At 51.9% G+C, this 13,885-nt stretch overlaps 1 protein-coding gene across 1 annotated transcript; it reads left to right on the plus strand.

Moving 5' to 3' along the window:
- The first annotated feature begins 3,305 nt into the window (after positions 1–3,305).
- Positions 3,306–12,869, plus strand: Ceacam16 (CEA cell adhesion molecule 16, tectorial membrane component). The gene is made up of 6 exons (XM_032894265.1): positions 3,306–3,469; positions 5,875–6,219; positions 6,741–7,016; positions 8,448–8,726; positions 10,909–11,235; positions 12,652–12,869. Exons 1-6 carry the CDS (start codon positions 3,427–3,429, stop codon positions 12,660–12,662), a joined length of 1,281 nt encoding a protein of 426 aa, XP_032750156.1. The 5' UTR covers positions 3,306–3,426; the 3' UTR covers positions 12,663–12,869.
- The last annotated feature ends 1,016 nt before the right edge of the window (positions 12,870–13,885 follow it).

The following is a 13,885-nucleotide window of genomic DNA, read 5'->3' on the forward strand; positions in this document are numbered from 1 at the left end:
TCATGTGTACAATGCACTCTACCAACTGAGCCCCAGCCCTAGCTGCTTCTACTTCTCTCATTGATCCTCGCCAAACACAGGGACTTAAATGGTTTTTGGTAATTAAACTCTCTCAACATCTGTAACAAGGCCGGCACAGTAGATGCTCATCGATATTTGTGGAAGGAATGAGTTTGTCTTTTACTGAGCAGTTACTGTACGTCAGGCGTGGTCGTAAGCACCATGCATGCTTGTGCTACAGGGCGTGACAGGGGAGGCGGGACAGCTGCCCCTCATTAGTTGGGATGGATACTGGTTCCAAGAGTCCCCTGAAGACGCCAACATTCACAGTTCCTCCAGGTCTTCCTATAAATGGCATCGGGTTTTTAACATCCTCAGTACAAGGGTTTTACACCTGAGCTACCCCCCTAACCCCTCACTGGGGGATTCTAGGCAGGGGCTCCACCCCTGAGCCACGCCTCCAGCCCCTCCCTGGGGATTCTAGGCAGGGGCTGTACCACTGAGCCACGCCCTCAGCCCCTTACTGGGGGATTCTAGGCAGGGGCTCCACCCCTGAGCCACGCCCCCAGCCCCTCACTGGGGGATTCTAGGCAGGGGCTCCACCCAGAGCCACGCCCCCAGCCCCACAGCAGGGGATTCTAAACAGGGGCTCTACCACTGAGCCACACTCCTGGCTTCATAGTTTGGGACTTTATTTTTAAGATTTATTTATTTATTTTATGTATGTGAGTACACTGTCCTCAGATGCACCAGAAGAGGACATCTGATCCCATTACAGATGGTTGTGAGCCACCATGTGGTTGCTGGGCATTGAACTCAGGACCTCTGGAAGAGCAGCCAGTGCTCTTAACTGCTGAGCCATCTCTCCAGCCCCATAGTTTTTATTTTTAATTACCAAAGGAGTATGAAGAGTTCGGGTCATCCAGAAATGTTTGTTCGTAAGGATCAATCAGCCTTACCTTCCAGAATTTTGCCAATTTCATTCTATTTATGGCATGATATGTCAATCAAATTTATTTATTTAATAAAAAGCGTTCTGATCATCCTTGTGCCTGTAGTCACCTAGATGGTCATTATGCAAATGCTATGCAAAATGCTGTTGAAGAGAAGAGAGGGGACTGGAGAGATGGCTCAGTGGTTAGAGCATTGGCTGCTTTCCAGAGGACCCAGGTTTGATTCCCAGCACCCGAATGGCAGCTGATGCCTGTAACTCGTGTCTGAGGGGAGCTGATGTCCTCTCTGGCCTCTGTGGGCACTGCACATACATACATGCAGACGAAACAGCTATGCACATACAATGAAATTTTCACTTAAAAAAGAGAGAAGGGGCAAGAAAAAGACTAGGGGCTGGAGAGATGGCTCAGCGGTTAAGAGCACTGACTGCTCTTCCAGAGGTCCTGAGTTCAATCCCAGCAACCACATGGTGGCTCACAGCCATCTGTAATGCGATCTGATGCCCTCTTCTGGTTTCTGAAGACAGCTACAGTGTACTTATATATAATAAATAAATAAAATCTTTTAAAAAAAAAAAGAAAAGAAAAGAAAAAGACTAAAGAGATGGCTCAGTGGGCAAAGGTACCTGTCACTTAGCATGAGAGCCGGGGTTCAGTTCCTGGAGCCCATATGACAGAGGGAGAGACTTGGCTCCTGCACGTTGTCCGCTGACTTCCACAAACCCACTGTGGAAGGGACATATTGTGCCTTCCCTTTGCCAAAAACTAATAAAATATGATAAATTAAAAAAAATGGGTATAGTGGTGCATGCCTTTAATCCCAGCACTAGGGAGGCAGAGGCAGGGTGAGTTCTGTGAGTTCAAGGCTGGCCTGGTTTGTATAGTGAGTTCTAGGACAGCCAGGGCTACAGAGAAACCCTGTCTTGAAAAAGAATTTTTTGAGCCAGATGTGGTGGTTCACATCTGTAATTCCGGCCCTCAGAAGCTTAGGCAGGGGGCTTATGAGTTCCGAGCGTCTCTGGGCTATTGAATGGGCCGTGGGCCATCGATGCTCTGTAGTGAGACCTCGTGTCGAAACAGAAAGTGGGGCTCAGCGGTCAAATGTGTAGACTGCTCTTACAGAGGGTCTGAGTTCAGTTCCCAGCACCCTAACCAGGAGGCTCACAACATCCTGTCACCGCAGAGGACCAAACACCTCTGTCCTTCATGGCACCTGCACCCTCATGCCGAGAGCCACACACAGACATTAATACACATGATTAAGAAATAAAAATAACCAGTTTTTTGAAAAAGGGAAGAAATATCAGCGAGGTGGCTCAGTGGGTAAAGCCACTTCCCGCCGAGCCTGATGACCTGAATTTAATCCCTGGAAGCCACAGGTAGAAGGAAGGAGACTCCCAAAGGCATCGTCCTCTCATCTCCAAAGGCATCCTCTGGCCTCTACATGCATGTGATGGCACATGCCACGTCGCTCACGTAATAATGATAAAATAAAGAAGGGACGGTGATAGGAGAGAAAAGAGAAGAAGGGGAGGGCAGAGCTTAGCTCAGACAATAGAGCACTTACAGTGTATCCACGGGGCCCTGGGATCCGGCACCATGTAAGCCAGGCATGGTGGCCAACGTCTATAATTTGAACACTCAGGAGGTAGATGTGGGAAGATCAGGCATTCAAGGTCATCCTTGGATATACAATAAGTTCAAGTCTAGCCTGGGCTACATGGAACCCTGTGGGGTTTTTGTTTGTTTGTTTGTTTGTTTTTTGGTTTTGGTTTTCGGTTTTTGTTGTTGTTGTTCATTTTTTGTTTTTGTTTTGTTTTTTTTTTAAAAAGAGTCTTTTATTCCATCTTGATTTTTTGAGACTGGGTTTCACGGAGCCTGGACTGGTCTCCTAATCATTTCCTGGCTGAGGAAGACTTTGAAGTCAGGATTCTCCTGCCTCAACTTCCCAAGCAATTGCGAGTGTTAAAGATGCCCATGTCACAGAGCTGCTGTGCCATCCACTGTGGTTACACGTGTCACTCTCTGGCAGTACTGAGGGCTGGAGAAGCAGACGTCTCCAACATCTGCCCCTCAGTAACCCCACTGTACAGCAGGGAGACCACAAGCATGGTGGTCAAGAACTGCCTCAGAATTTTCCTGCATCCTTCTTCCCTCCTCCCTCCTCCCTGGCGACCTGGTTCTCCTCTCAGTACCAAATCTGGGCCTTTGGCACAAAGTGGATTAGGCAGCTGCCCCAGGAGGCCTGGCCGGGTCATGGCCCCTGGCCGGTGCCTGCCACACCCACCCTAGTGCCCAAACAGGGCCCCAGATCTTCTGTGACTCGATCCCTCCAAATTCCGGTGATCCGCCCCGGTTCCAAATTGCCGACCGATCCCAGGTCCAGTGGCAGACTGAGCCAAGCCTCAACCAGGAAGGGCCTCCGAGAGACCGGGACGCCATCACCACCAACCATCTCGGACCTCAGCCTGGGATGAAAATGCCACTGACCTGGGGCAGCTGGTTCCTCCTCAGTGGTGAGCGAGAAGGGGTCCCCCACCTCATCAGCCAACTCCTTGCACCTCCAAAAGCCTCCAGACAGAGAGGAAGGCCTCCCCGGGAGAAGGGAGGTGTGAGCCTTCTCCAGGCCTGCACTATAAGGAAAGCAACTTTGCTCCTCTCTGGAGCAGTTAGCTCTTGAGAGGAGGCCTATAGGGCAGGCTGGAGACTGCCACTAAGCGATGTCAGCAGGGAGGCTTTAGAGCAGCCAGAGCAAAGCAAGCCACATGGTTGACTAGTGTCAGGGCTTCTAGACTCTTGTTGGTGGCTTGGTTTGGGGTGTCTTTGTGGTAAGGTCTTCTATAGCCCAGGTTAGCCTCTAACTTACTTTCTAGTTGAAGATGACCTTGAACATCTGATTTGTCTGCCTCCTCTTCCCTGGTGCTGGAATTCCGGGTGTGTGTCATCATGCCAAGTTTATGGGGTGCCGGGGGGTTGAACCCAGGGTTTGACAGGCACTCTACAGACTAAGCTACATCCCGAGTACCTTTATGCCTCATTGTTGACCTGGCTAACCCGGAACTCTCTGTGTCGACCAGGCTGGCATTGAACTCACTGAGATCTGCCTGCCTCTGCCTCCTGAGTGCTGGGAATGAAGGTGTGTACCAGCACACCCAGCGATGGAGGCTGCTGTTGTGCTCTTGTTGTTGTTGAGACAGAATCTTGTTATGTAGCCCAGACTGGCCTCACACTTGAGACAATTGTCTTGACTCAGCTTCCTGGGTGTGACCACGGTGCCTGGTTTTTGCTACTTAGCCACAGCCTTACTTAACTATATATAAGTGGGCCTGGTTGACGGTTTCAGCCAGAGGTCCTCAGATGCAGGGTCGATTAGCACCTATTGTCTCCCTACTTCCGAGCCCTTTCTTCTAGTTAGCAACCACCGAGAAGGATGTTCACTTGAGGCCCGACTTCCTAGAGAGGAAACCCAGGGCTTGAAGAGGTGGCTTTCTGGCCAGAGACTCATAACGCAAATGGCAGAACTCTGCCTTAAGCCCAGAACCTGCCACTTCCATCTGCGTTCTTTCAACTGGGAAGGGACTGAAAGCCAGGCCAAGTCTTCAAGTGTGTCTCCTGTGAGACGTGCCAGTGCCGAGGAGGTGTCGGGCAAGGTGTCGAGAAGGAAGAGTGAGGACCAGCTCTGCTGGCCAGGATTTGTCCGTCTGTGGCAGTGAAGCGGTGGGGGAGGCTCGGAATGTGGCTCTGACTGTCAGGTGCTCCCCTGACACTGATGAAGCATTGGGTTTGATCAGCAACACTGCGTAAACTGGGTGTGGTGCTGTGAGCCCGGAATCTCACTGCTCAGCAGGTGAAGGCAGAGAGATCGGAAATTCAAGGTTATCCCTAGCCATGGGCCAAGCTTGAAGCAAGCCTTGACTATCTGGGGTCATAGACAGAGAGGGGTGGGAGGTGAGGGGACCAAAGGTAAGGATGGAAAGGAAAGAAAAAGAGAGCGAGGGGCTTCACATATCTGCTCTCGAGGCAAGGGTCCTTGACAGGCAGAAGGAGCACTCCAGGCTGGGGTGAAAGACTTGGACAGGCCCTAATGTTTGCGAGAGGTCACAGACACAGTCGGCTACATGAGCAGAGTAGCCTGTTTGAGTCTCAGCCTGGCGCCTCTCATGGAAAACTCTCTGTGTCCCACCTTGCTCTGCAGAGTAGTGGCTATGCAAAGCGTCAGGCCAGGTGGCAGGGGACGTAGAATTCTTTTTTTTCATATCAACCTTGAGGAAATGGAAGTATGTGCAGAAAGAGACACGCTACACACAACATGTCTTTGTGAATGCCTGACTTGCTGATATATGCCAGAAACTGAGGAGACTGGGGCAGGAAGATCGGGAGCTCCAGACAAGCCTTCTCCATCGTATAGGAAAGTTCAGACTCCACTCCCTGCTCAAAATTAGGTGACTGAAATATTGAGGGTCAGAGAGCTACAGGTAGGAGGAGCTCAGAGTCAATAGCAGGGTATTTGCTTAGAATTCCCAGTGAGGAGCTGGGGGTATGGCTCAGTGGTAGAGCCCCTGCCTAGAATCCCCCAATGAGGGGCTGGGGGCGTGGCTCAGTGGTAGAGTCCATGCCTAGAATCCCCCAGTGAGGGGCTGGGGGTGTGGCTCAGTGGTAGAGCCCTGCCTAGAATCCCCCAGTGAGGGGCTAGGGGTGTGGCTCAGTGGTAGAGCCCCTGCCTAGAATCCTCCAGCAAGAGCCTCGGGTGAGCCTAGTATGGGTAAGGTTCTAGGTTTTATCCCAGGGGAAGTGTGGGTAAAGGAGACACAACTCTTGATTTTGTCTGACCTTGTAGACACTGGGGATGTCACCCTCTGAGCTTTTCACCTCTTGTCAAATGAGGCGACAAGTCAATTCTGCCCCTTCTGTTCTTTCTCAGCCTGGATCCTGAATGCCGGGGCTGAGATCTCCATCACCCCCGAGCCTGCTCAACCTGCAGAGGGGGACAATGTCTCATTGGTAGTCCATGGGCTTTCTGGGGAACTGCTTGCCTACAATTGGTATGCAGGGCCTTCAATCAGCCTTACCTTCCTGGTGGCCAGTTACATTGTCAGCACTGGTGATGAGACCCCTGGACCAGCCCACACAGGGCGGGAAGCTGTGCGTCCCGATGGCAGCCTTGATATCCATGGTGCCCTACCTGGGCACACAGGCACCTACATCCTGCAGACTCTGAACAGGCAGTTTCAGACGGAGGTGGGCTACGGACACATGCAGGTCTATGGTGAGCCACCCCCTCTGACATGTCCGGGACTTTCTACTCTCTTCCTCATCCTTACCCCTCTTTTGAGGAACAAAAGAAACAACAATTTACTCTTTAAAATAGCATTTGTGTGTGTGTGTGTGTGTGTGTGTGTGTGTGTGTGTGTGTGTGCACGTGGAAGTCAGAGAACAACTTTGGAGAGTCAGTGCTTTCTTTCTACCCTGTGGAACCCAGGGATCGAACTCAGGTCATCAGGTTTGGTGGCAAGCACTTTTCCCACTGAGCCATCTTGCCAGTCCTTTTAAAGTAGGGTGTGGGTGTGGCTAAATCAACCAGTCCTTTTAGAGTAGGGTGTGGGTGTGGCTAAATCAACAAAAAACGTGCTCACCTTCTCCATTCTGGCTTCCAGGATAATGTCTGTCTTCCAAAACCATTCTTTGTCACTATGCCTCAGGGTTCAGAAGTACATCTTGGTGGTACTTCTTGCCCCGGGGACAGGAGGTGCCCCTCCCCTCCCCCTCTGTCTCTCGCTCCGCCCATAGAGATCCTGGCCCCTCCCACGGTCATGGCCAACGACACTGCGCTGGTGGAGCGTAGGGATACCCTTCGTCTCATCTGTAGCAGCCCCAGTCCCGCTGAGGTCCGCTGGTTCTTCAATGGTGACGCTCTGCCCGTCGCTGTCCGCTTGGGCCTGTCCCCTGATGGCAGGATGCTGACCCGGCATGGCGTCCGCAGAGAGGAGGCAGGCGCCTACCAGTGTGAGGTGTGGAACCCGGTCAGCGTCAGCCGCAGCGAGCCGCTGAACCTGACGGTATACTGTGAGTCTTCCAAGGCACCTGGTATCCGTATCTCACAGACGGGGAAACTGAGGCCAGGAGAAGGAGTCTACAGTCACACAGCAAGTCAGAAAGCAGGCTGGGGAAGGAGCCAGGGCCCCTCTTAGAATATACCTGACTTTATAGTGCAGGTTATGGCTGACAATGTCAGGTCGATGTAGGACCCTGTAGCTGAGAGAGGGAACACACACCAGCCATCCCAGGTATCCGGAGGTGGAGGGAAGATCATTATTCAGACCAGGCCACCGCATATGTCTGGCTTGCACCAAACTCAATCTGCAGCACCACAAAAATGCTTATGTGCGTGTATGGCGATCAGCCCAGTCCTAGGGAACTGGAGGCGGGATCCTGAGCTCCTGTCCTTGTCATCTGCATTTTAAGTTCAAGGTCAGCCCAGGCTACATGAAGGTCTGTCTGAAAAGAAATAGGAAAAAGGAAAGATGCCTAAAGAAACGGATAACGTGGGTTAACTGTCATTGGTCGCTGGAACTCTGGGCTCAGCGGGGACATCACAAAAGCTCATCACAAAAGCTCATCACAGAAGCGCGTGGTACTTCCTGTGCCAGCAGCTGTGTGCGTCAAATCCTAAGAATACAAATGACCAAGCTGCTCAGCCGTGGGAGTGGGGGTGGGGGTGGGGACCCAGGAGGCAAGCACATGGCTGTGAGGTCAAGTTCAACCGGGGCTTCATAATGAGGCTCTTTCTCAATAAATAAATATGATAATAATAATAATAATAATAATAATAATAATAATAACAGTAAAATTTCAAGAATAAGGCTGGCGTACAGAAACTAAAATTCTAGAATCCTACAACCAGAGGATTCAGGTACTGGAAACTCTAGAACCAGAGACGAAGCTATGGATGACTGCAAAGCCTAGGAACACTAGAAGTAGAGCCCTAGAATCAAGTTCTAACCACCAAGAGTCTAAAACCTTAGCTAGGGCCTGAGAAGCCTAGAATCTAGAAGCATGGATTCTTTTTGTTTGGTTGGTTTGATTTTTGTTTTTTTGTTTTTTGTTTTTCAAGACAGGGTTTCTCTGTGTAGCCCTGGCTGTCCTGGAAATCACTCTGTAAGACCAGACTGGCCTTGAACTCAGAGATCCACCTGCCTCTGCCTCCCAAGTGCTGGGACTAAAGGCCTGTGCTATCACTGCCCAGCTCCACACACTCTTTTTGACAGAAACAAAACAAAACAAAACACACAGAGTTCTCAGTGAAGGGCTAGTGAGTCTCAAGACTGCAGTGCTAGAAGTCAAGATGTGACAGAAAAACATTCTTTCTCCCCTCTGCTCAGCCCTGCCAGCCAGCCCCAGGGACCCAATCTGGTAGACAGAAGACCTGAGGTGCACACCTGTGTCCCCTCCCACCCCACCCCTGCCCCTCCTGTGTCTCTCCCTCCTGCCCTACAGTCGGCCCTGAACGAGTGGCTATCCTCCAAGACTCCACCACCCGCACGGGCTGCACTATTAAAGTGGACTTCAACACGTCCCTCACCCTGTGGTGTGTGTCCCGGTCCTGCCCTGAGCCAGAGTATGTGTGGGCCTTCAATGGGAAGGCCTTGAAGAATGGTCAGGATCACCTGAACATCAGCTCCATGAGTGCAGCCCACGAGGGCACGTACACGTGCATTGCTAAGAACTCCAAGACGCTGCTGTCTGGCTCTGCCTCAGTGGTGGTTAAGCTGTCTGGTGAGTCGGCCCCGGCCTGATAGCCACCTGCTCTCTAGAGAGGCCCAGCTGGCCTTTGCTGACTGGGCCACCATTTTCCCAGAAGATAAGTGGATTCCCAGCACACTCTTTGGCTATGTGTGAACAAGGTGGCATATCAGATCGTCCCCGTCTTGTCTAGGTTCGAATAGAGGCAGGCAAAGCCCGTGGCGTAGAAAAGAAATGGTGACTCATATCCTCTGCCTTGAGGTTAGACTGAGACAAACAAGCGTCCCCTTCTGTGAGGTGGCAGAGTCAACACCAGGGTCCATGTCCTTCCATGCAATTACCTCGCTTAGTTAAAAGGCACCAGCTTTACCCCAAACCCAGGCACGCAGACCCGAACTTCTGCCAACTAGACTGTGTGTCAATTAGTCTAGATAGGACATGGGCATGCGCGAGTGCCCATGTCTAAGTGCCTATGCATGCTCGCGCTCTCTCTCTCTCTCTCTCGTGTGTGTGTGTCTGCCTGTATGTCTCTCTCTCTCTCTCTCTCTCTCTCCTCTCTCTCTCTCTCTCTCTCTCTCTCTCTCTCACACACACACACACACACACAAAAACACACACACACCCCACAGCTGGAAAACCAGACAGTTGTGGAGAAGTTGTGGACACGAGAAGTACTGTCTTCACACCTCTCTTCCACGCATGGTTGGGGGGGGCGGATCAAGGGACCTGCGGGAACAGAGTTCATGCCACAAGAAGATCAGGAGTTCAAGGCCATCCTCAGCTACGCAGACAGTTCAGTCAGCCTGGGCTACACAATACCTTGTCTCAAAAAAAAAAAAAAAGTTTCATTAATTCTACCTGGGTTTCTTCTCAAATGGCCATTGTCCCTTGGGGACAGTGGGAATCGTCCACCCCCTCCTCCCTCGCTTCTTCCTCCACTAACAGGCTGGGTCTCATGCTCACGCAGAGCAAAGATGACTGTCACAAAGGTAAGTGTGCCTCCTGTCTTACCTGTGAGGGACCTTTGCTGGAGACAGGGTGGACGAGATGACCTCAGGGCCAACATGGGAGGTATCCAAGGTCCGCAGGTAGGTGCAGGGTGTACCTAATATAACACTCCCCAAACTGCTTCTCCACAAGATGCCAGAAATCCTGTGGCAGGTGCTGAGATCGAGACAGAGAGACATGGCTGTTATCCCACCTTGGAAACAAGCTGTTGTAATGGAGGAGGCATGGTCTTTCTCTGACCTCAGAGGGATCAGTGATGCTGCCAGTCAAAGAGAAGAGGCAATGCCTCAACTCTGGGCACTGGTGTGGGAGACATAAAGCCCTCTAGTCAAAGGGAGGAGGCACAGCCTGGAAGAATTTCCAGGTCATTAGGAAACATGACACTACTTTAAATTTCCTAGTCTGATGGGGGAGACACAAGTCCCATTTTGGGAACCTGCCAAATCTGATGGGGGAGTATAATGTCCCCACTTTTTATTAAAATTTTCTATAGAACAGAGACAATTATTCCCAACTTTGGAGGTCTCCAACCTGATCAGAATGTTTCACTCCCAATAATCTACAATTTCTCAGTCTGATGGAGGAGACAGAAGCTCCCACCTTCTAGGGAATCTTAAACCAATGGAATAGTCTTCCCAGCTTCTTGGGTCCCAAACTAGATTGAAAATCTAGAATGTCCCAATCTGATGGAGGAGACAAAATCTACACCTTGTGAGAATTTTCCTTGTGATATAGGATGTACAGCTTCATCTCGCCTAGAGTCTTCCAATCTGATGGAGGAGTCTTGGGTCTGCTGCTCTCACAGAAAAGACACTGTGTGGGAGGAGAAGTTCCAATCATCTGATGGGGGAGACACAGCCCCATATTCTAGGATTTCCAATCTGATAGGGGAGGCATGGCCCCCAGAGTTTAGAATTCTCTACCCTGATGGAGGAGACATGGCCAGACCCTGTGGGGTCTTCCAATTTATTACATAGGACCTGCATCATTATCCAAGGCTGAAATACAAACAGGGGAGATGTCTTTCTGGCAAGTACCACTGAGAAAGAGTCTATGTGATCACCTTAGAAATCACCTCCATCCTCTGCCTCCTCCCCAGCACCTCATGAGGAGCCCCATCCGTGGGGGAGCTGGCCAAGGGAGGGGGAGGACTCCACACCACACTCAGGGCAGTCCTGGCTGACAGTGGTGGTGGTTCTCTCCCCAGCCGCAGCTGTAGCCATGATGATTGTCCCTGTACCAACTAAGCCAATGGAGGGCCAGGACGTGACCCTGACTGTCCAGGGCTACCCCAAGGACCTGCTAGTCTACGCCTGGTACCGTGGACCTGCCTCAGAACCCAACCGACTGCTCAGTCAGCTGCCATCAGGGAACTGGATCGCCGGCCCAGCGCACACAGGCCGGGAGGTGGGCTTCGCCAATTGCTCACTGCTGGTGCAAAAGCTGAACCTCACGGATGCCGGACGCTACACACTCAAGACCGTCACACTGCAGGGCAAGACCGACACTCTGGAGGTGGAGCTACAGGTGGCCCGTGAGTGAGCGGCATGGGGTGGGGGTGCACCCAAAGATGTCTTTCTCCTCCCTCACATGCCTGTGGGAGACAGGCATGTGCCTCTTCCATCTGACCCGAGTGTCCCATGTGAGCTCTTGCCTCTCAAACGGTCACATCCACCGAGGTATACGCCATATGGATATAGAGCCATAAAGAGGGGTGTCATGTGAGGGTGGGCATCTTTTCTTCTTAGGTCAGTGGAGACTAAACCATGGGGATCTAGCCTCTTCCACCATCCTGGGGAGTCGGGGTGAATGCAGGTGTTTTCCTCCCCCATTAGACATGGCATGAGGGCAAGAAGTTTCCACCTTCAGACACCAGAGCTCTCCCAACCTGAATGTGCACTAGGATGCAGGCTGCTAGGTGTGTCTCCTCCATCAGACAGAGTTCTCTGTTGGGAACCACCTCTCCCCCATCAAACTGGGGGCTCCCACAGTAGAAAACCATGTCTTTCTCATCAGACTGAAAATTGTGTCTCCTCCATCAGACTGGGAGCTCCCAGAATCAGGGACTGTGCCTCCTCCATCAGACTGGGAGCTCCCAGAGTCAGAGACCATGTCTCCTCTATCAGACTGGGGACTCCCAGAGTCAGGGACCATGTCTCCTCTATCAGACTGGGAGCTCCCAGAATCAGGGACTATGTCTCCTCCATCAGACTGGGAGCTCCCAAAGTCAGGAACCAGGTTTCCTCCACTAGACTGGGGGCTCCCAGAGTCAGGGACCATGCTTTCTCCATCAGACTGGGAGCTCCCAGAATCAGGAACCATGTCTCTTCCATCAGACTGGGGGCTCCCAGAGTCAGGACCATGTTTCCTCCATCAGACTGGGACCTTATCCCCTCCATCAGGCTAGAAGCTCCCAGTCAGGAACCATGCTCTTATAGTCCAAGGCTATGTCTTCTCCATGAAACTGGTATCACCCAGAGTCCAAGGCCATGTCTTCTCCATCAGATTGGTATCTCCCAGAGTCAAAGGCCATGTTTCTTCCATCAGACTAGGAATTCCCAGAGATCTTCAAGACCTTGTTACTAGGGCAGGTGCTCTGGACAGGTGCTCCCAGACGAAGAACAAGAGTCTGGAGTCTTGCCTGTCGCATCAGACTAGACTCTCAAGTCAAATTTCCGGAGCCAGGACCAGTCTGGACCCAGCCACCAGATGTCTGGGTTCTCACAGGCGCACTGCTAAGCCTGTGTGCCTGGGGATTCCTTTCCAGACTCCTTTGTCACAGTCCATCTGGAGGACCAGTCTACCTTCATGCAGCACCAGACCCCAGATCATGGCACAGGCTGAGCGGGACGGGAGGGGCCTGCGGGAGGCGCGGTGGGCGGGGCCGCGGGAGGGTCCTCCTGCTGACTGACAACCTCCTCCTCGTCCCCGCCCCGGTTCTCCTGCACAGCCCTGGAGTAGCCACCGCCACCTCTTCAGTAGCAGTGCAGGCCGCTGAGACCTGGAGAGAATCATGCCCTTGCAGCATCTCCCTGCATCCGCCCCTGAGCCCAGGACCGCTCACCTGCAGCACGGATGCGGGCCGTGGTCCCGCCATGCTGCCTCCATCTAGACATAGCGCCGAACTGTGGGAGAGCTGCCCAGTCCATAAACGTCCCAATGAATGCACGTGGTTGTCAGCCTTTCCTTCCACCGCCGCCAGCCTGGCCAAGCGCAGCTCGCTTTGGTACCCAGCCCAGAGCATGCCCAGGCTGAGCGCATGCGCATCTAGGGACACTTGACCCACGCCCCCTCAGCTCCAGGGCAGGGCCTGGCGCCCTTGCATAGGTGTGCAGTTCACACGGAAGTGTATCCGGTTCCTCAGGGGGCTTAGGATCCGACCTCTCCAAAAAATGTGGAGTAGAAAAAGACCCGCTTCACTGGGTAACTCCTGCCTTCACCCAAGCCTAAGGCAGGGTTACTTCCCCTCAGAGAATAGTGTTTCTCAAGGGACTGTCTAGCACTTTCTGGGTCTCATCCATTACATCAAGAACGCAACTAAACAAGGTGGTGCATGTCCGCAATGCCAGCAGAGCCGGAGGCAGGAAGGTTAGGAGTTCAGGGCATAGCCCAGTCTCCCCAATGAAGTTTAAGACCAGCCTGGCTTACAGGAGACAGTATCTCAAAAAAAAAAAAATTTTTTTTTTGTTTAAAGGTATAGAGAAACTAAATAGAGTTGACATTGTAAAAGTATCTTATATGGATCTAGGATTAATTATATGCATTTTTTTAAATGCTCAGAAGTTCATTGTTGAGAGTAGAGTGGAGTCCCCACGATGTCTTCAGCAATAGACTTCTATCTTCCTCAGCCCAGGGCTTTCAGTTTCTCAATTACATCAAGTACCTTAATGGCTGTCGGGTTCTCCCTACCCCCACCTCCCCCCCCCCGACTCCCACCCCAACTTGCAAGGGACTCTGAGAAGTGTAGTCTTTCTTTTGGGTCTGCTGTTGCCTCTGGTCAGAGAGAATAGTTCCAAAGTGAGAAGCTGGCAACCTCTGCTATGACAAGTTGAAAATTCTGCCTCCCCAGCTAGACAAAATGGACTCTTTCACATGCAGCCACTGCGTAAGAGGCACAGCCAGATCCCAGAAAACCTGGGGAACCAGGGATGCCACCCGAGGCTGTGCGGATGGGGCTCTGTATG

This window comes from Rattus rattus, chromosome 2 (assembly GCF_011064425.1).
Source record: "Rattus rattus isolate New Zealand chromosome 2, Rrattus_CSIRO_v1, whole genome shotgun sequence".
Taxonomy (NCBI): domain Eukaryota; kingdom Metazoa; phylum Chordata; class Mammalia; order Rodentia; family Muridae; genus Rattus; species Rattus rattus.